The following is a 22,232-nucleotide window of genomic DNA, read 5'->3' as shown; positions in this document are numbered from 1 at the left end:
CAACCAACAGCAGCCATCAGCTGATTGAGGATTAGTTGTAAGAAAGCAGCAAGAAAAGTCAATCAGAGCAGGCATGATTGGTCAAATAATCAGCAAACCAACCTGGTGGATTCAGGACTCAAACACAAATCATAATTAGTCCTGTTATACAATTAGTGGTGATTGAACAAATATGAAGAGATTTGCTAGTTTGATTCCCACCCACACAGCTTTGCTTTTCCACTTTGGCACAATAAGAAGCAGCCTGTCCATGTTTATCCTGCATGCTGAGAGGAGCTATTAGGGCTGGATCAGGCTCTCAGGCCCAGGTCAGAACCATAGCAGGAGTGAAACTGGAGACAGAATCCAGATCTGATCACATGATTTGGAGAAGCGCGCTCACACACACAGCGCTGATGTCAGCCTGAGCATCCCAAACCTGATTAGGCCTGAAATGACTTTCTAGAAGTCCAGGAAAGCTCTGGTGTTCATCAGCAGAGAAATTACATGGCGAGGTGAGGACACTGCCTTCACACTGGCCACAGTTTCCTTTTGACTTCAGTTTATGCAACAAATGTTGTAAAACAAGAGGAAGAGGCTAAGATATTCAGGCAGAAAGCTGACAATGCAGACTAGGACTAAACTGAGGAGGATTTTAAATACAGATAACAGACGTCGAGTATTTCTACCTCTCCAGTCACTGTGGCTAAAAGGGAGGACGCCATGCAGGAACAGTTACATTTTATTACAAAACAATGATTATTGATACTGTAGAGATCAGCATCATGGCTTGAAATCCAATCCCTCGCAAAAGTATTCATACCCTTAAACCTTCTCCTTTGCTCAAGTTGCAACAGCACACTTCAATGTATTTAACTTCAGATTTATGTCATAAACCAACACAAAGTACAACATAACTATAAACTGGAAGAAAAAGGGTAGATGGTTTTCTTTTGTATTCCATTACCACTAAATAAAATCCAGTGCAACCAATTTAGATGTCATCTTGATAGTAAATAAAGTCTCAGCTGTTCTGTGAAGGTTTCAGAGGTTTATTGGAGAACAAACAGCATCATGGAGACTGAAGAGCCCAGCAGGCAGAGCAGGGAGGAAGAACTGGAGAGCTTAACGGCAGAGTCAGGCTTCACAGCTCTGTTTAGTCCAACCATCTAAAGGAGGAGGTATGGTACAAACTTAATGGCACCAGGCTGTCTGTGAAACAGGAAAAGCATTGCTGTGCATCACAGTTTCACAGTAAAACGTGGTGGCAGCATTATGTTGAGCCGGGACAGGAAAGCTGGACATGATGAGAGAATGGATGAAGCTAAATATAAAGCGATGCTGTTCACCACTCAGCTGGATGACCTTTAACCTGCAGTCAGAGGGGGATGTGATCAAAACATATTAATGTGGCTCAACTAAAGTCCAGATTTAAATCTAACAAAGAATCTGTGGCAAGACTGGTGTCCATATAATCCAGCTGAGCTTGAGCCACTTTGGAAATAAGAGCAGGTAAAACTGTAAGGGGGGAGATGGAGCTGCAGTAAAATGTGGTTCTACAAACTATTGACGTAATAAAAGGCCCATCATGATTTAGTCATCTATAAAAAAATAAACCAGCTGAAACCTAGGTATCCTTTTTCTTCCAATTCATATTTTTACACAATTTGTGCTGCTTTATTATATCAACTTCAACAGGTGACAAAACTTGGAGTGTGAAAACATTTGCAAGGCACTGTATTATACTTTTAAATAGCAGTCAATAGTCATAGTTTCATTATTTACTAAGCCGCTCCCAGATTTCTTTCACATACTATTATGCCATCGCTGCAAAGCTGTGAAGATTGGAAAAGTCAATTATTAAACTTTCCTAATGATTAGAAACATCTCTGGTCTTGCTGCAGGCTTACGTTACCTCTTGGTGGGGGCAAATACGGTGGGAACATTCGCAGGCTGGTCATACCCATATTGACCCAGATGTTGGACTGAGGGGAGCGCGTGGCGGGCTGCTGGCGGAGGAACAGGAGGTAGCAGGGGAACAGCTCCAGCTCTGCTTGACCAGTCTTGCTTTCCAGGATAACCTGCCAGAGTGGAGCGGAAAGTTGTGTTAGCTAGCAATGAAGCTGCTGTTCCTGGGGGGACAGAACAGTCCAAAAGAGACACCCATGAAGGAACATGCTGAGACATTTTGGTTTTGTAGCATTTATTCTAAGGAGAGACTATCTTCCTATAAATCAGCTTCATAAAGTTCAACATGTCTACAGTCCAGCACAGAGCAGAGGTCTGGCAGGTTACACATGTACAAGGAGATACATTAAGATAATATCACATGTCCTTGTTGATCAAAAGGAATAATGATGTGGAAAGAAAATAGAAATATCTTAATAATGAGAATCAGATTTTAATTTTTTTTTTTTCAGCTAAGAAAAGGGATAGAAACATGTTTATGTCTTAAACATTTTGGCCATATATGAAAATTTTATTTTACTTACAGTTTCACAAAACTCTTTTGTTTTAATTTGCTTGGTTTTGTTGGAAGTGAATTTGGACTACAGTCAGAAGTTCAGTGCCACGCTCTGTTTCTCCAGTGTATGCAGCCTGAAGAACACAGGCTCTGGCACCACCTCAAAGTCTCTACCAGGCACCAGCTGCAAAGAGCGCTTCAGTCTGCCACCCTCCATAGTTAACGTAGGAGCCTGCAGGGGATAGAGCACAGCACATACGTAAGCAGGGAGGAAAAAAAAGCACAGAAAAGACGCTGTTCTGTCACTTTGAATTATACATAACAGCCAGAGACAAAATCCTAAAGCTGCGGAAAAACTGGCAGCCTTTTATTATTAAAGTAAACCACAGAGATAAAAACTAAATGGAAACACTATCTGGTTCCAGACCACAAAAAAAATGGTTTGAAGTGAGAACCTCAGCTACCAAACTAATAAACTAAACTAAACATATCCACTAACAAGCAGATGAAAGAAAAAAACAAAACAAAACAACGGGGTTCTGTCTAGTTTCCTAAAGATAGCAAAGAAGGATGGGCAGTGGCTGATTTTTAGTGTGGACAATTTGGGTTTGTTTATTGCAGAAGCATGTGTCTGTAAAATGATCAAATGTAGAAAAATTTAAGAGATATAAATATTTCTGCAAAATGTTGTGTGTAAAAGGAAGTCCTGTTACGTGACCCTGACGACTCAAAATCCAAATACTCCTTCTAGGGTTACACGATACATCAGCACAAACTTCAGTATTGATGTTGGTCATTTTTTAACACATTGGTGTCGATCTGATAAATAAAACTGGGCCCACATTAACAACCAATATTTATTTTTACTTTCATCTAGTTGCCGTTTGTTTTGGTAGTTTTTTTTTTTTTTTTTAAGGGGTTGCTACAGTGGTGAAAAATATATAATATTGCTTATCGGCAATAACAGCAATATTAATATCAGATATACCCATTCTGCTTAGAGGGATGACTACTCCTTCAACTGATACAGATTGGAAGATTTTTTGAATAAACATTTAATGCTTCATGTTCTTTTGGATTGGGACTTTCTATGGATGAGCCTATAAGAACTATTCTGGTGGTGACCAGAGACTGGTTGTCGATGGCTCCAGGCCTCTGTGCTGTCAGCTGGGAGGGCAGGTGGCCGTTGGCTCCAGAAAAACACTGATTGTTGTTTTCTGAAATGTTGTGTTGACGGGCGAAGCAGCTCTCCGCTGCAGAGGGAGCCAGCTGAGGACTCAGTGCTGTTGGGGAGAGGAGATCAACATCTATAGCAAACAGTCAGAAAATAGCAAAACTGTCAAATGACAGAGGAGGCTTAAATAAATGCAGTAACATAATACTAATATGAGGAATTAAGTCTCTAATTATTTCATGTACACTTTTTCACCAGGATGTCTTATATGGATAGGAACTCTTTCAATCTGGTGGCTGAAGCCATCATATAGCTGTTCCATAACTATACAAAGATTTCTGAACCGATTTGAAATCTACAGCACCATCAGTTTAAGTTGAAGTAATTCAGCTAAACCTTTTTCTGTCTTAAAGCTTACAGAAAACTCTGTGAACCTATAGACTGAAAAAGGGTTTTTATACCCAGATCATCAAAATTATAGCATCAAACAAAACTAGTCTTCAGTAGTGATTTCATATATTACAACCAATGTGAAAATGTAACTATTCAGATTTTTAATGCTATTTAATCAACCAGAATGCAGTCTGAACTGTAGAATAAACTGTTCTGTGACTACCGTGTTTTTGTCTTAAAAGATGTTAAGTTGACAGGAAAAGTAAAAATATTACTGGGTAATTATATAATATGGGAAGACATCGTCAGTGAAACGATATGTAAACCCACAACTAGTCTTAAAAACAACAAATCAAAAAACACAATTAAAATGAATATCAATTATTTGCACTTTTGTTTAATCCAAATTAAATCAGTGGTTCCATAAGGCTCCCAGGCATTCAGGGACCCCATAAATGCTAATATTTTAACACTGACCACAGATATATAAATGTAACATTTATTTATTGAGATGATCAATGCTGCTAAATTTGATTTAATGGCTTCAGCATGCATAAATTTAAACATTTTAAATTGTTTAACATTTAAATTTAAGATTTTAAGGAGCTGGCAAGTTTACTTTGTTAAAGTTCAAAGAACCATATTCATAATTAAATTGTTTTGTTACCATAGCAACAATCTGATGCTGTGAGTTTAATCTTTGAGTTTGAGATCTGTTTGTTCACAAATACAAATTAGTAAACTGCAATTATAATTTATTGTTTTTTAGGTCATTAAATCTAACACAGAAGCTGTTAAAGATGTTGATGTTTTTAGCAGCAAGATGGGCCCCTTAGTCAAATCCTGCTCAAGGCCTCACATAGCCTTGGACCGGCCCTGCACGAGTTAAATCCGCTGCACTACGCAGAGATGCGCAACAAACGGGAGATTTAATTTAATGCTGCTAATGTGGCTTTAGTCAATACTAAAATTATCAATAAAATAATTCACCGGGCTGAATCTACCATGATGAGGTTAGCGCTGGTTCGTTAACCACTATCACTCTGACCAATCAGGAACTTAGCACAGTCAGAGCCAGGCACTGGGCAGCGTGTTGAGAAGGAAAATCCGCACAAAATTCTTTGTCCACAAATATAAATCATTCTCACTCAACGCACCTCTGAAAGCGCTACTACAAGTTATTCCTGCGGTTCACGTAGAGCTGCCCAACCAGATTTAACGCGGTGGGGTTTAAACTCCTACCTTGATCAAAAACTCTGGAAAGAAACAGAATTCCTCACAGGGGATTGATGTAAATATCCATACAGGTCAGCCTGTGTCCAGTTTGAGTGAAAGGATCTGCGCTGAGGTAAACTAAAGACATCCATCTGCTACAAGGCACAGATGCGCCAGCGGTGTGATTGGTCCGGCTTTAAATGCATAAACTATAAACCCATCTTCTACAAACATATCTTTTAGGAATAAATCTGCTCCGGCAGTGAAATGCTCAGAGCAACAGAGTGCAGTCCAGCTTTAAAAATAAAAAAAGAAAGATGCTATTAATAATTGTCTTAAGCAGTTATTGTAGTTATTCATAGCCAGGCTGGACCTCTATTGCTGCACAACAAATCTAAGACATGTAGTAAACTGAGTTTTAATGTACTTTACAATAATTAGGATTGTATTGAACTGTGAACAGGTCTGGGTTATTGTATTGGAATGAATCAGACTGATTTATCATTAATTAGAGCTGGTCTGAATTGAGTGTAATTGGGTAAAGAATTGACATGCTTATCCCCTTCAGGAACATAATATGTTTATTCAGATGTGGAGGCATGTAAAAACACAAGATTGAACTGAATTTAAAAACTCTCACTTACTTGTTTCCACATCAACTAACAAACAGAGAAATCAATAGTGGACTCTTATCTATTGTGGACTATTTCAAGAAGACTGACCAGTTTCTGTTGCTTCTGAGGCACTGGACACAGCATCAGGAGACTTCTCCTCTGAGGGACTGAAGGGGCCAAAGGCCCCCAGGCCCCCAGGCCTGTCAGGGTTTGCAGGCTCCACAGTGGCTGCAGCTGTCAGGGGCCTGAGTGAGCTCAGAATGGACGGCTGCTCCACAACGATGCCTTTATGCTCCTGGACAGGAAGACAACAACAGGGTCCGTCTAGTCAGTGTTCAAAGTGGTTAGAAGTTAACAGTGGTTTCCATGACAACAGCAACTAAAACCCTGCTTTGGCTAAATGACTGGGACATTTCAGGAAGGGTGTTGGTTCCCACAGTTGGCTCAGATGAGATGGAGTCTGGCATACTGACCCTTCTCACACCTCAACACAACAGAACTGCTGATGTTTCATCATATTTTCTTCCTTTCTAATGTTAACAAACATTTTCACCATTAAAATGGTTAAACCAGTACATGAAAAACAACAGACTAACGAATGATGCACAGCAGGAAATATTTCCATTTAGAGGAAAACAGAAAAATACTATGAATGCTTTATGGGTGATTATCTATTAACTGAATTTTCTAGGTATGAAAATTCCATTTTTGGCAAATCTGACTTTTTTTAGGGCTTCCGTACCTCACTCAGGGCTTTCCATCATGTTTTACAAGCAGCTTGTATTTAGCTGGACTTTGAATTCAGAGAAACTCAGGACAAACAACTGAAATAAAAGAAAGTTTTAGAAAATATTTTATTGTAATTTATAACTTAGAGAAAGGGAGAAAAATAGTCTATTAAAATTGGAAGTCAAATTTGGTGTGAAAGCCAAATGAGAATATTTTTTTATTTTTAAGCCATTTAAAAAAATAAAAAAGTTCCAATGGGTGGACACCATTTCTGATAACTCTACAGTAATTTTATGTTATAATTTTGTCCTTACTGTACAGTATTTTCTTAACTTTGCTTTGTATACAGTTGGATACATTTTTATTTTTGTGTGAGTCTGTATCTCTCAATACTGCTCTGTTACACCTGAACTTCCCACTGTGGGACAATAAGGAATATTTTCTATCTATTCTAGTTTATGGTTTTGGATAACATGTAACATGCTTTTTATTTGTTATGCAACTATGCAGAGAAGCCACAAATAATAATATTGAAACATGAAAACAGAATAGGTTGATTATAAGCTTTTGACAAGTAACTAGTGAGTTGAACACAAAAACACGAGTTTTTTAATCAGTGAATGCACTGTATATAAGAACATGTCAGCATCTCATTCAGTATGCAAGAGAGGCAGACTGAAAGGCTAAATGTGTTCCTGCTGTTGCTTGAAAATCAAAGTCCATCTCCAGAACATACTGCTGGTTACACTGGTCACTGAATCTCTGAAGTGACAAAAAGGTGTCACCATGGTTACAGTATCCTTTACGATATGGAGAACATAAAGCGTATCTCGGTTTAAATATCAGGAATTGGAATGAAGTTTGGAAAGAGCCATTCTCCATCCTCCCTTTACATAGTTCTATGGTCATCTGGATATGAAAAAAATAATAATCAAGCAACCTTTTAAGATTATTCAGGAACAATGAACCATTTTCACAGACTGCTCTGATGCTGTTGTGTTATTTACAAACAGCAGGATAACAGTGACATGATTTCACCTGGTATGAAGCTAAATACTTGGGGCAGAATATTCTTTTTGATTAACCGAATAAATATTTAATGTTGACAATGCTTTGTATGAAATGGAGGTTATTGTTTTATGCACAATGGTGCTTTGTTTCTTCTGCTTTACTCACATATTTAACGTAGTCCTTCCACTGCTGCCACCACAGCATGGAGATCAGGAACCAGCTCTGGCTCTGCTGCAGCCCATGTCTGCTCTCCCTTTCCAACCACCCCCTGCATACAGGCAGACACACACACAGAACAAGAAACTCTCATCAGTTTCACATAAGCACATACCATCTAGAAACAGAAAAAGAAAAATCAGATAAAGAGGTGGGTTACCTGATGATCTGCCCTTCCTCTTCAGGAGTGGCAGGTCTGAGGCCCAGCACTATGTGGCAAACCTGGGATAAGTCAAACACATTGACATGATCATGAATGAATGCAGTTGCAGTTCCAGCAGCTGTAATGTGCCACAACAGCATGCAGGGGTACCAACCTGGAAGAGCAGGTTCAGGAACTCATTGGCCAGAGCGCTCTTCACGCTCCAGATCTGGTAGTCTTCAAGGGTCAAGTGTCCCAGCTGTGAGGAGCCAAACGACACACAGGTCAGCATACTGCACTGTGTGAATGCAGAGTGCTCTGACAACTCGCAAAGCTTTATAGATTTCACTCCACCAGGTTATCATGTGTGTGACGTGCTGGTCTGATTTCAGGTATGATGCCACTTATTGGATGTGTAAACAGTTCATCTTAGCTTGATTGACCTACATGAAATTCTTGGCATTTTTGGTAAAAATAAAAATTAAACCTTTTTGAAAATGGTCCTACAAACTTAGTAATTTTATGTCACAACAATCACAAAAAATGGTGCAAAATTTTAAGAGGAACGGATGTATTCAGCTGAGGCAGTCTGCGGTTCCATCTGTCTGTCAACTGTTTCAAATGGCAGATTATAACTGAACTGTTAAACAGGTCTGCAATGAGTTGCCACATGTATTTTTGATATTTCGCCTGGATAATCTTATTAATAGACAGTAAACTATCCCACAGTGCTGGCTGACACCTCAGTCACTCTACATCTCTGGATTTGCGAAAGTTTAAGAAAAATGACATCTATCAATGTGGATCTGGGACTGCAGGTTTCCAACAAAAACATTTAACTAAAGCAGGACTTCCTGTTTTATACACAAGAATGGAAAACTGATAAAACACAACCATTTGGGAAACATTTTAATAACTGTATTATCACAACAATGATAAAGGTTGGCATTCAAATTTTATAATGCAGATAATACGTGCTGCCTAAGAGGCAATATGTGGGGTCACCAGTATTTATGGAAAATGAAGAGGCTGTAAACAGAGTGATTGTTTAAAACAGCAAATACAGTATGTTTGTTTACCACCAGTAAATAATGTAAACCACAAAGAAAAAGAGTCATTATTAATCTACAAAGTCCTAAATTTGATCTGACAATTTAATGAAAATGTTTCAAATTAATGTTCTATGTTTGCTTTACTACTTATTTAAATTTGTTCATTAATTTCACATTGAAACAGATAGTATCTTGGGACCTAGGCTTTCGGAAATGCGTGTGAAGAAGAGCACCCCGGTGTCTCACCTTGGTCGTGTCGTGCATCTTCACAATTTCCTCCACTATGTCGGAGACGCTGCTGTGCAGCTCCTGCAACAGCATCAACATGTCAGTGGGAGACAGGAGAAAGCAGAACTAAGCTCAGCTCTCACATCTGCTGGGGAACATTCTGCAGGCTGACATGGAATCATTTTCATTCAGTTGATGTGCAGGGTTCCCACATATTTTCCATGTCCAAACAATCACAAGACTTGATCAAACCTAAATGTGTTGTGTCTCTAAAGTATGTGTTTTTGACTGTTATTTCCCAACAGCAGTCAATCAAATGGACCAGTCAGCCTTTAGTAAATATTTTCAAATACAGAAGATCAGTCTCTTCTATATTTGCCTCCATAATTCCACTCAAGCCAAAGTTGTTGGGCAGTTTTGCACTGAATCATGTATTCATAGCAGGAAATGAATGCTCTCTGAGCCTGAGGGTGAACTCACAGGGATTGTGTCTGTGCGATTGTCCTTCCACACCTCCAGCAAGGCAACAACCATCTCATGGAGCTCATCTCGAGACAGAATCCCATCACGGTCCACATCAAACACTTTGAAGCAAACTGAAGAGGGAAATAAAACTAATTAATTTTATGACGTAGCTAATATCTTGATATGACTCTTTCTGCATCCAATCGATCAAAAAGTTGATTTGAGGCTACATGTTAGAGCGACAGGAGAAAGCTCTCTTATGACAGGAAGCCTGTTATTATGGAAACTGACAAGGAGGGTTTATTTATCTATAAGCAGTTAGAACCACAGCATGGCTTACATTTCTGCCTTTCAGCAACAGGCCCCCTACAGCAGGCTGAGAGTCCACAAGAGATCTCTTTAAAGTCGATGTGATTGTCCCGATTTTCATCAAAGGCGTGAAACAGACCTGAAACACAGCATGAAGGACAGAAATTATGTTTGGCTGGACAGACCGTCCTAGGCTAATTGCATGTGAGCTCATTAAGATACAGAGTTTGTAAACCAAAGATCATAAATCATTCCAAAGTAAAAGCAGAGACTCCTGTGAATAGTAGAAAAGCAACAAGTCCATGTCACTGGTTTCATCAAGCATCGATTCACTTGGTTCCAAACACTGAAACTTGAAGACCTTACTAATGATTTCACAAAGTTTGATTTAAAATTCCAAAGAGTTCAACAATCAGGGATCAAACCGCGACACCAATTAAGGACAGTTTAAGCTATCAAACTGCCCATTAGTTCAGGCTTGATATGTTTACATGTTTGACATGGATTTCTAAGATTCCCAAGATGGAGGATTAGTCCCACTTTCCACACAGACTCATATTTCCAGAATTCTCAATCCAGTTTTTAAAGTATAGAAGGACAGGCTCAATGCGGATTTACTGCAAGTATGTATGTAGACGGGGTCTATGGGTGTGACAGACGACAGCAGGGCGGGTATTGTGTGATGGACAGTTAGTGATGTAAGGTGTGTTGGTAAGTTTGTTTGTTTGAGCGACATGTCAGTGGGTAGGTGTTGTCTGGTGGGAGAGATGTAGTCCAGGGGCAAGATGACAGATTTAGGGTGGATGAATGTGGTGGGATGGGGAGTGATGGATGGATGCTAAGACCAAGACCACTGCTCAGGGATAGAGATTTTTCCATGTCTGTTTTCATGCTTAACCACACTTTCTAATCTTTTTTTAAAGATTGCATGTTTCTATTAAATATGTTTTTTTTGCATGGAGACCTATATCAGAGAAGATAGGACCTACCTTCACTCAGAGAGCCATGGATGGGAGGAGACACCAGCGGGACGAAGGTTTCCAAGTCAAAGCGGCCGGTTCTGGATTGTGCTTTGAGCAGCCAGTAGCGCTTTTCCAAGTCTATTATGTCCGACTCTTCCACTGCAGGACAAGACCAAACAGGTAAAACATGGATCACAGTTCTAAATGTACACTGCAGGACAATGTGGATAATAACTCCAGCTCCAAACATCAAAGAGTTTCTCAATGTCTTCTAAAGGAGTGGTGGCTGATTGAGCTTAAAACAACAGATTCTGGGGCGTGCTGTGGTGGCGCAGGGGGTTAGCACGCCCCACATTTGGAGGCCTTAGTCCTCAACGTGGACGTCACGGGTTCGACTCCCGGTCCCAACAACCTTTGCCGCATGTCTTCCCCCCTCTCCTCACCCTCTTTCCTGTCTGCCTACTGTCACAAAAATACAAGCGACTAGCGCCACAAAAACTCTTCGGAGATAAAAAAAAAATGGGGAAAAAAAAACAGATTCACAGCCTTAGCCTAACGAAATGAAACCTACAACAGGTAAAGGTGGAAACTGTGAGTGAACATTAGACCATTACTGTACAATGATATGTTAACTACATTTATATTGGATGGTGTTTTGTATTCTCCTACTGGCATAAAAAGAAAAAGTGTAGTTAAACTAAAGGAGTTCCAGTTTTATTCATGTCGAGGAAAACAGTTTGTCCTTAGCAACAATATGAACTCCTAAAAGCAGAGAGCTCATTTTATTCAGCGTAAAAGAAAACATCTAATAGGATTGTGTCATCATTAGGAAGGGAACAGTCCTACACAAGGTCAAACACATCAGAAATCAAACTGTTACTGACAGCGTTTTATCTGTAATACCTGCATTGTTGCTGAAATGTGCTCTTCAAATAAACTTGAAACTCCTTTTCTTTTCTTTTCTTTTTTTTTTTTTTTTACCAGAAAACCATAATTCTTTGCTGATATATCCACTCTTCACAATGTGATAAACAAGAAGAACCAAAATCCTAAAACACACAACAGGGGTAACTAAATGATGTAAAACGTTCTGTGTAAGGTTTGTAAAGTAATGTCTTGTTCTATTGAGTTCACACTAAGCACTTTTCTTAAAGCAATTAGAGATACCGAGTCCACAAAACTTATCTGCTGGGATGAACTTTAAGACCGCTCTAGAGTTGAGAAAATAACTTCCAGAATTCAGAGACTTTTTCTTGCCAAAAGGGGAATTTAGAATTTAATTTCTTCTTAGGTTTTATGCCAAGACCAGTTTTGTTTGGGTTAGACCAAACAAGTCAGGTGGTTCTACAATCATTTACAACTTAGGTGTGTAAAGGGTATATGGATTCTGTGTCATTTCTCTATCTCTCTTATGCACTACATACACACTGCTACATGCTTACATAACCATAACATATGAAAATGTTGACAGTCACACAAAAACAAAACTGATTAAGGCAGGCCAACACCTTAGAGAGGGAGCAGAATGAGGTGAAGTTGAAAGCAGAACTTGTGCTACAATCTTTGCTTCATTTGGTGTCACTCAGTGCTGAGTGGAGCCCAATGCTGGATGGTGAATGTTACTCTATCTGTTTCATTTGTATGACTTGTAACATTAGATAATTTTCAGCATTAAAGCTTGTTTTATACTTAAACAAATCTCATTATTTATCAAGGTAATGACTGAGGGTTTTTGGTCTGGTCCCAGTACTGGTAAACTGGCATGAATGTTACACAGTGAAAGAATCTGTACTCCAAAAGAAACTTTATAGGAACTTTCTGCTGGTGCAACAAAACTGGCTAGAACAGGAACTGAAACATAAATTGTGTTTACTAATCAAGCATAACATTATGACCACTAGCCTATTTTGTGTGGTCTTGTTTTTCATTCCAAAGCTACCCTGATCCATTAAGGTGCAGAATCCACTCTGTTATTAATTCTTCAAGTAGTTCAATGTCTCATATCTATGCTTTTATTTTGAAGTGCTTCCTCTCATTTTCAAGGAGGTTTGTTCTGTTTATTTTCTTCTTCTTCTTGACATTCGTCAGCTGATCTGTTTTCTGTTTACTGTCGAGACCAATGTCGCAGTCATTGATGATGTGAGTAGTGGTATTAGTCATGTCATGGTATTAGTCTTGAATAGGCAGATGTTAATTATCACTACTGGCAGAGTTGTTTAGCTGCTGGTATATTTCTATAGTTTGTTAATGTCTGTTTTATTCTTAATGTGTTGGATTTTTATTAAAACTATCTAGCATTTAACCCTTAGTTTTTGAACTTTGACCAGTTAGAGCTAGACCGATTCCGAGTTTTGCCTCATTTAAATTTAAACAGCCCTTGTCACAGATCAAATTAATGCTGATGTCTTTTAGTTGCTTGTGAATTGTTATATTTACATTTTTGCAATAGTAATTTTGAACCTTTATTTATTATTTCTGTATTTTCAGAAATTGCTTCAATTTATTTGCACCATTGACATAATTCTTCAGTAAACCTATTTAAACACCTGATGACCAGCGTGCTTTCTGACCGAAGCCCTGTGGTGGTTAGTTAACAAAATCCAGCAACAGAGGTCAAAATCCTCAACACACTCCCTGAAGTTGTGCTGCAGTCACTGGCATCAAGCCAGGCTTCACCTATTCCAGGACCTGAAATCTGGATTATTCCATATGTGCGTTTGAGTTGTGGGTGAGAATATAGTTTTTTATTTTATTGATTTTCCACCAAGCTGTGAAGAGTTGCTGCAATTGCTGGGTTTTTAAAACTGCTCGACAGAAAACTGTATTTACATTGAATTGTTTTGTTTGCGACATCAAGCTGATAATGTCCAGTCAGCATGCTATACAAAAATACATAGCGTGACCGCCGCTCTCTGCGCAGCACCAGTTGTGTGGTGGCTGCTCTGGTGGAGGAGAAACTGTGCTAGCCACTCAACTAGCTCAACCAAATTGCTAGTATCCATTAGAATTGTGGGAAATTAAGCAACTTCTTATGAGAAATCTAGGCAATTTTTACACTTGACAATGAAGTCCCAACAGACCGAGGACAGCGTGTGGTCCAACGAATGTGCACAGTATGACTCAGTATGTGGGAGCAGGATCATGTTTTGCCACTACACCGCATAACAGTTTAAAAATAATAAAGAACATTCTGGATTGAAAGGACATGCATATGGCAGTAGGACCACTGAGAGGAGGCAGGGGAGCTTGATATTTTCACAGATTATCTGTCTCATGTTATAATTAGAAAATAGTGATAGTTTTAACAAATATGAAAAAAATATTTTTTTATAAAAGTTATCTACTGCAGCTTTAAAATAAATAATCATCAAACTGTATGGGAGGGAAGTAGAAAGAGACGGAATTCTCTGACTGCTCAGATAAAAAGAAAATTGTATGAAGCTCTGCCAGGCTCAATGGACTAGTCTCTCCCTGTCAACATGCTAATCCTTAGATTAAGCTAATAGGATTCAGCAGCTAGCCAGATACAGTAGCTGTTGGCATGACGGGTGTCAAAATACAGACATGCAATCAAATTACAGTCACTTCCTGGCAGAACAAACTGGCAATAAAATCAACCTTAAGGAAGGCTTGTTTTTAACAACTGCTGGTCACAGCTTCAATGAAGATGGCAGAATGAGCAGACAGTTCCCTGAACCTGTGGTACTGATTTTGAGTTCTGGAGGTAAACAGGACAGTTGGGCCAGCACAAGCTGAGAAATGCTTTCAGCATTCCTGTTTACTGTAGCAGTTCCTGCCGGTTCCAAAGGGCTGACTGAAACAAACTAAGAGGAGCAAAATCAATGATTTACAGTAGAATGTTCAGGGAGCTATATTGAGGCAACACAGACAAATGGATGAAAGACTGATAAATTATTGAGGGTTTTGGACCGAGGCAAGGAGAAGACACATCCCAGTCTCAAAGCTCAGATGGATGTTACAACCACAGCAAAAACAAAACATTAGTTCCTCCTTGGAGATAATCATAAAACAAGGAAAAAGCAGAAAGGCCTTCTGTGGTCTACAGAGTTTGGACTAACAGGATGGATGTATAAAACCTCAATGTCGGTGAGGAGGAAGGTAAGACGGCAGCGTTTTTCCCAACATGACAGCCTTTTTCAGAATCATAATATCACTGTTGGATTGTTATTCTGAAACATCTGATGACAAATCAATTAAACTCCTCATCCTTCCAATGGAGCTGCCCTGCATGTCTTCCTCTGCCCTTACAGTCACCAGCATACTACACCATTAAATCTGTCACAACATTCAGACTTTCAGACGTTCTGCAAACAAACATCACACTTTTAAAGATACAGATTAGCAGTATAAATTAGTGTTGCGTTAGCATCACAGTAACAATAGCACTCTTCAGTGTGGAAGGACTCAAAGCTTGCCATTTTCAATGTAAGGGACATGTATGAAGCCTTTTAAATAAAAACAGTTTCTATGACATGTAGTGACATGGAGAGGTCAAAGAAAGAAGGAATTTGGCACATAACAGGAAGGCTCAATGGAGTACCATCGACTTTCCGTTTCATCACTTAAAAGGGACTCTTTATACTGCATTGAACATGGGCGATACCAAAATGTTCATTACTTTTTGCATGAAATTATTTTCCTAATTATGAGATTTCAAGACCAGGTTCTAGGCAGCAGCGGCAATTGTATGGCACATACAGCTGTAAAACCAGCTGACCAAACGTAAACGTCTTCTAATAATGAAGTGGGCAGGGCTCCAGTAGCATTGGTGAGGAGTTCAGCTTTCCTGGGGTGGCTGACTTAATAATCGGGAGATTTTTGAAATGGCTCAAGTGTGTGGATGTTTATTTTTAGTGCTCTAGAAGTAGTAGAGACCCAAATGGATGTACAAAAATGCACAAAAAGAGAATTTTGCATCATAAGACTTTTAAAACTCTCCACCCCCGTCTGTTGGGAATATGCTGTACACAGAAATGTTGGCAGCTTTTGGGAAATCTCATTTTCTGGAATCTACACAAGAAGAAAGCTGTTTTGGTAAAGCTAGGCATGCTGATGGCACTAATCACAAACAGAGACTGTTAACTCCAAATCACATTGTTTTTGGTTTAAAATAATGAATACCTGAGTTACACTAACTGTTCTTTCTCCAACTAATTTGATTAATTAATTAATTAATGATAGCTCATGGGACCAAAGTTAGAGAACATATTTTTAATCTTGTTCTTCAAACTTCTTCCAAAACATGCATCCGCTGATCAAAGCTTTATAAAGATGGAGATGAAAAATTGACTAAAAATCTCTATCAATGCATGTCTGTGCTGAATCAGTCTGTTTATCTATGTTGGCCGGTGCTGAGGTATTTATAACACATTAGCAACTGACCCAAGGACTTGAACTCGTGCTACCCTCAACATTCAAAAGACACGCTGAGCATCAGAGCAACAACTCCATCAATTGTGTGAATATGAGATGATGACGATATACTGAGGAAGCACATTGTCAGAAGCTTCTGCAGTAACTGTGTAACTGAAGAAAGGCCAAACTTAGAAGGCAAGAGTAAGATTCTTCTCATCTAGAAACAAAAGATTACATAAATCTCAAAAACATACATGACTCCAGTTCAAAGTGTGAGATGGTTCTAGGCATAAAAGCCATTTAACTTACGACACAAAACAGGTTTCCAACAGAACGAAGAAACCCTGATACCCACCTACAGGTGCAATTCTCTCAGAGTGGCAGCAGAGATACCATACCATTATCCAGAGAACATCCTTGGACAGGTGCTGTAACGGCCTGCATGTAGCAAAATGAATTCAGCGCAAAAAAATAAATAAATAAAAAATACTCTAACAGAAACTACAACATCCTGCAGGGAATGTTGAGACTCCCAACACCTTGACTTTACCGTGACAGTAGGCTAGCAAACAGATGACTCCCACTGCTAAGCTCAGTCATGAGTCAAGCTTTACCATCTTATTCTGGAAAGAGTCATGAACTACAATTGTGTCACTCACTCTCTCTCCGACTCCAACATACACACACACACGCACACACACACACACCCACTCACATGCAGAGACGCAAAGTTAAGAGGATAAGATGGGAGCAGGCGGATTAAAGGCAAAGTCCGGGTTACCTGGTCAAGATAGGCTCTTTCCAGGGCTCTGCTCCTAATTGGTGAAATTAAGCTTCACTATATTTACTTGGCCTTTAATCTGCAACCTCAATAATCAATTTCATGAAATGCTTTTATGTAATGTGGTCAATACCTCAAAACAACTGAATAAGTTCTATGACGAAAAGCTTAAGGCATAAATTCCTGGAATAATGACAGAACACAACTCCTTATGTCTAAACACAAGTACAGTACCTTGCAGAAGACCTCAACCGTTTTCACTTTCTGTCATGTTACAGTTGGCAGCACTGTTGCCTTGCAGTAAGAAAGTTTATGCCCCTACAATGTAAAAAAGTGTACTTTTTGTAAATCTTTACCAGGAGTGTCTATCAATCTGAAGGGACCTATGCAAGGATTTCATCTGAGAACTGAGGCATTTTAATAATTCACAACACCAACAACCTCTACAACCGAGGCAGAACTGGAATGAGGATTTGCTGAAGGGAAACCAACAGCAACACATCACAGGAATAACAAAGATTTTAACTTGGATTCACTGCATCAGAAATAGCAGCTTTGAGTTCATCTCTGTCTCCACTCTGCTTGTTATGTTTATGAAAAGAAACATGAGGAAAACGATTGAGCCTTGACTGATCTTTATGTTTGTGTATGGCGACAAATGGAGTGGGTGTGTAAATGTGTAACTAGCTGTGTTTCCGTTACAAATGTGCGTAAAACTTTGTCAATACTCCGCTAACGTTGAATAAATACAATTCACCATTGCGGTGTTTCCATTAAATAAGAAATACAATTAAAATCACACATGAATAAGTTTGTTCACACAATAATTCATTTAAAAACCATGCCACATCATCCTTCAACCACTTCCTGTCTTCTTCTTTATGGTTTGTGCCACTAGTAACATCTGGTAGTTGATCATGTGATTCGTGTGATGCAAAAAAAGAGTTTTCATTGGAGTTTTGTAATCTAAATAAATTTTGATATAGCCAAAAAACACCTTATAATAAATTGGTGTGGTTCCTCTGCAATTTATTTTTGAAATGTCAAATAGTTTAATTATATGGTCAAGAAGACTTAAACGGACTCACAGTGTGTGACGCCAGCAAGGGTTTGGTAGAAGGTGGGCGTGTCACTGTCATCTGTCAGCGTGACACACACTCCTCCGGAGAGAAGCCATCGAGACAGAGTGAAGGCCTCCTTGTTCTGCAGCAGCCAGTTCCTGAATCGCTCATAGTTGACCTTGTCACTCTGCAGAAAATCACCAGCGAGGAGAAATTACTACGTGTTCCCAAAGAGCCAAGTCACCTGGCTGTAATGGGGTGTATTTAATTTCTCTGCAAGAAACAATGTCAGGTGAGTTAACGCCTCCTGGTGGGACGTTAATTCAACTGACAGTAATTTTAAGAAATGAGGATTTCCTAGCAGGCATGGACAACCTCTGCTGTATCAATTACAACAGCAAGCCTTTTTTTTAGTGGGACTGCAGATTAAAAATGCTAGCCCGTCAGATCATTAAACAAATTTAACAAGAATGCAGAGTGGAAACAATATCTTGCAGCATCTCATTACCTACACTGAACAGCATTCTGGATGATATTATTAAAATAAATAACTGCTGTTTAATATTTCCATCACTATGTTGGTTCATGTTTTGTTTTCCATCATTTTGATTTCCCGCCCAATCCTGAGAGCCTAAACATCTCATCCAGGTTTAGGCATTAAGGGCCAAACTATCCCGTGTCCAAGACCATGGACGAATACTTCAAAATATTACTCTGCAGTGTTGACGCATGTCAATCAAAATACAATAACCTGACACATTATCACTGGGCAATATTGGAAACATTAATATCCTGATGCAGAGTTTTTGGCATCTCATACTAATGCTGAATATGGTACAAAGCTGGGAAGAATTTGACAATATCTTACATTAATATGAGCAGAGTTTCTTTAAAAGGACACCGGATAGAACTCTACTAATGGACAACTGTGGGTCAGCAGTGGGGTAGGTGCCATCTTTTTTCCCTCATTAAAGGTTTAAGAAAAAATGAGCGGATTGACTTGCACCCTTGTCAGTTTGTGCAGCCAACAGCGCAGCAACCTATGATAATTTTTACAATGAAATCAACCAAATAAAGGCAATATAGTCAACTATTTTTTGACTAGCTTTACAGGAGAGCATAGGTGGTTTTGATGTCCGTCATGGTGGAGCGGGTGACTTTTTAAGAGTGTGATGTCACATGCAAATGATGGTGGCTATGGTGGTAGGAGTTCATCCTGCAATCGGTGGGGTTGCCAAATCAGCTCATTCATCAGCCTTTGAATGTGTGAATCACTGAATGCAGTGTGAAGCACTTTGGAGTCCTCCAGACTTGATAAAGTGCTATACAAGTACAAGTTATGTACTATTTTACAATTTACAATAGTGGAGTTAAAAGATTACAGTATGTCATACAGGAAACAGAATTCCCAGCTAAGCAGTGTCCAATAACTTTCCATCTCTAATTAGTGTGATGAGGGTAGACTATGGAAATTGTTAATTTTGTGCATTAAGCATTATTTTTCTGACTGGTATTTCAGGTATGGATGTTCTCTTCTTCTATCCCTGTTGTAAAAGCAATTCTTAATACCTTCAACTTGTACATGAGGAGAAGGAAAACATCATGGACTATTACTTAAGATTATTATTTCCTCTCAAATGCAACTGTAGAAATATTAAGGAAGTAAAAAAAAGCTTTTCATGAACAACTATTATGAACATCCTGCTGCTATTAGCAGCAGCATGAAGAAGAGTTAAACCACTTTTTTCATTTCTGGAGCAATTTCTTAAACATATAACCGATATAATAACTGAGTGAAGCCAAACTTTATGTGATCATAGGTGCTTGACAACAAGCATCAACTGACCGTTTACACACTACACCTGGAGATGGTCTGTGCTGTGTTTACACACCTCTGTGAAGCACCACTTCAGGGAGGACGGGACTTCTCCATCAAGAGCCTGCAGAACTGCCTCGATATCTTCCCTGGCAGCATATCCACTGAGATCGTTGGCAAACAGGCTGAAGAGGTCTGAAAACACACACACACACACACACACACACACACACACACACCCACACACACACGCACACACACACACACACACACACACACACACACACACACACACACACACACACACAGAGCATTCATCTTTATCACAGGAAGGCAGGCCTCTTGTTCAAAGAACCAGTGGCAACGATAAAAGCTAGAATGACACTGTGACGTCCTGAGAGATGCTCCATTGTTATGATTAAACAGCAGTTAAAAGAATTGGGAAAGGGTTTCAGCCTTCAGTTGTTTAAAATAAATAAGGCTCTTCCTTTTAGCTGTGAATCAATCATTTCTGCACCCGTTTTGAGGCTAAATCACCAGCAGAACTCCTACTGCTGCATGCGGCAAAGGTCGCCAGGCCAGGAATCGAACCTGCGACGGCCGCGTCGAGGACAAAGCCCTTCTTATGTGGGTTGTGCTTAACCCCTGCGCCACCACAGCACATCCCTTTACCAGCATTTTTAACCAGTCCCTCACCCAGTGCTCCCTCTCACCATCATCCCTCTGCCAACAAAGAACATTAGTAGTTTCAATGACTACCAGCCAGTGGCACTAACCCCCATCATCATGAAGTGTTTGGAGAAACTGGTTATGAGTCACAAAACTTCTTGTCTACCACATAAAACAGTTTGGATGTGGAACCAACCCGTCTAAGGAGGATGCCATCGCTCATCCAGGTTTAGGCCAAGTGAGGCTGCTCTTCCTGGACTTCCTGTCCCACAACATCTGCTGCTGGATCATGTTCTTCCTGGCAGACAGCTCCCAAAGAATGAGAATCGGATCCCACCTGTTCTCAGCAATGAGCGCCAGCACTGACTTCCCACAAAAATATGTGCTAAGCCCCCTACTCTACGCCCATCACTGTAGGCCACCCAAACAATACCATCATAAAGTTTGATGATAATACCACAGTAGTGGGACTCATCTCTGGAGGAAACAAGAGTGGAGGTGGAACAACTGTCTGTCTGGTGCACCACCAACAACCTCCGTTTGAACACCTTCAAGTCGAAGGAACTAAGTGCTGAGGTGTAAATCAGACATTCAGTCCATCATTAAAACAGAAACAGGGTGGAGATGGTCCAATTTCTGAGGTTTCTGGGCACCTACATCAGAGAAGACCTGGAACACTAACTCCACTTCAGTCCTGAAGAAGGCACAACAGACACTGTACTTCCTGAGGATTCTGTAGATCACCTGAGGATTCTCAGGAAGAGCAGCCTAGGAACTGAGCTGTTGTTGTTGTTCTATCGCTGCTCTGTGGAGTCGGTGTTGAGCCATGGCACTCTCGCTGTGGTTCACCAGCTTCCTCTCTTCCTGCAGCACAGAGGAAGCAGCTCCAGAGGATCATAAACCCCATGCAGATACTAAATGGCTGGATATCTGGAGGAGATCTGCAGAACCTGCAGCATCATCAAGAACCCCTCACACCCAGACACCACCTCTTTAAACTCCTGCCCTCAGGGAGGGGCTTCAGGGCAGTGAAGTCAAGAACAAACAGAGTGAGAAACTGTTTATATCCAAGCTGTGCACTGAACACAGCTAATTCATCTAAAACCTGATCATCAATTTTTTTTTATTAATACCCCAGTTGTTTTTCTGTGTTTCTATTAGATTTTTTTATATAAATTGAGATATACTTATTTATTATTATTTTATTTATTTATTTGATGTGCCTTTGAGGGTCACTATTTTTATAAATTTTTTGTGCTTTCTTTCTTGCACAATGACAATAAAAAGAATTCTGATTGTGAAACGTTTAATAGCTAAGGTAAGCTGAATATTCTGTGGTTGTTCAGTAAGGCCAGGTTTTCATCCAGTTTTATATCCTACTGAAGCTCTTAATTCAATGTTATCTGGCTAACTATTTGAGCAACAGTGGCCAGACCCACAAGAGTAGAATATGCAGATCTGATGAGCAGAAAACTGATTATACAAAGATACACTGTGTGAACAATTATTATGTAGGTTGTAGTGGTGAGGAGGGGGGGCCACTTCATTATCCATTCATCTTTAAGGCCTTTACTGG

The 22,232-nt window shown here is 39.6% G+C and overlaps 1 protein-coding gene across 1 annotated transcript in view; it reads right to left on the bottom strand.

Moving 5' to 3' along the window:
- Positions 1–22,232, bottom strand: part of usp32 (ubiquitin specific peptidase 32) — a 52,245-nt gene that overhangs the window by 15,129 nt on the left and 14,884 nt on the right. The window contains exons 4-16 of the mRNA XM_044119573.1: positions 20,064–20,182; positions 18,199–18,358; positions 10,981–11,112; positions 10,023–10,130; positions 9,698–9,813; positions 9,236–9,298; positions 8,113–8,196; positions 7,956–8,017; positions 7,745–7,847; positions 5,948–6,134; positions 3,559–3,726; positions 2,553–2,686; positions 1,943–2,090 (exon numbers count right to left, since the gene is read on the bottom strand). Coding sequence (XP_043975508.1) covers positions 1,943–2,090; positions 2,553–2,686; positions 3,559–3,726; positions 5,948–6,134; positions 7,745–7,847; positions 7,956–8,017; positions 8,113–8,196; positions 9,236–9,298; positions 9,698–9,813; positions 10,023–10,130; positions 10,981–11,112; positions 18,199–18,358; positions 20,064–20,182 — 1,584 coding nt within the window. The remainder of the gene's footprint in view (positions 1–1,942; positions 2,091–2,552; positions 2,687–3,558; positions 3,727–5,947; positions 6,135–7,744; positions 7,848–7,955; positions 8,018–8,112; positions 8,197–9,235; positions 9,299–9,697; positions 9,814–10,022; positions 10,131–10,980; positions 11,113–18,198; positions 18,359–20,063; positions 20,183–22,232) is intronic.

Source organism: Gambusia affinis, linkage group LG06 (genome assembly GCF_019740435.1).
Source record: "Gambusia affinis linkage group LG06, SWU_Gaff_1.0, whole genome shotgun sequence".
Classification (NCBI taxonomy): domain Eukaryota; kingdom Metazoa; phylum Chordata; class Actinopteri; order Cyprinodontiformes; family Poeciliidae; genus Gambusia; species Gambusia affinis.
The sequence above is the reverse complement of the archived record's forward strand: the minus strand, read 5'-3'. Positions and strand labels throughout refer to the sequence as shown.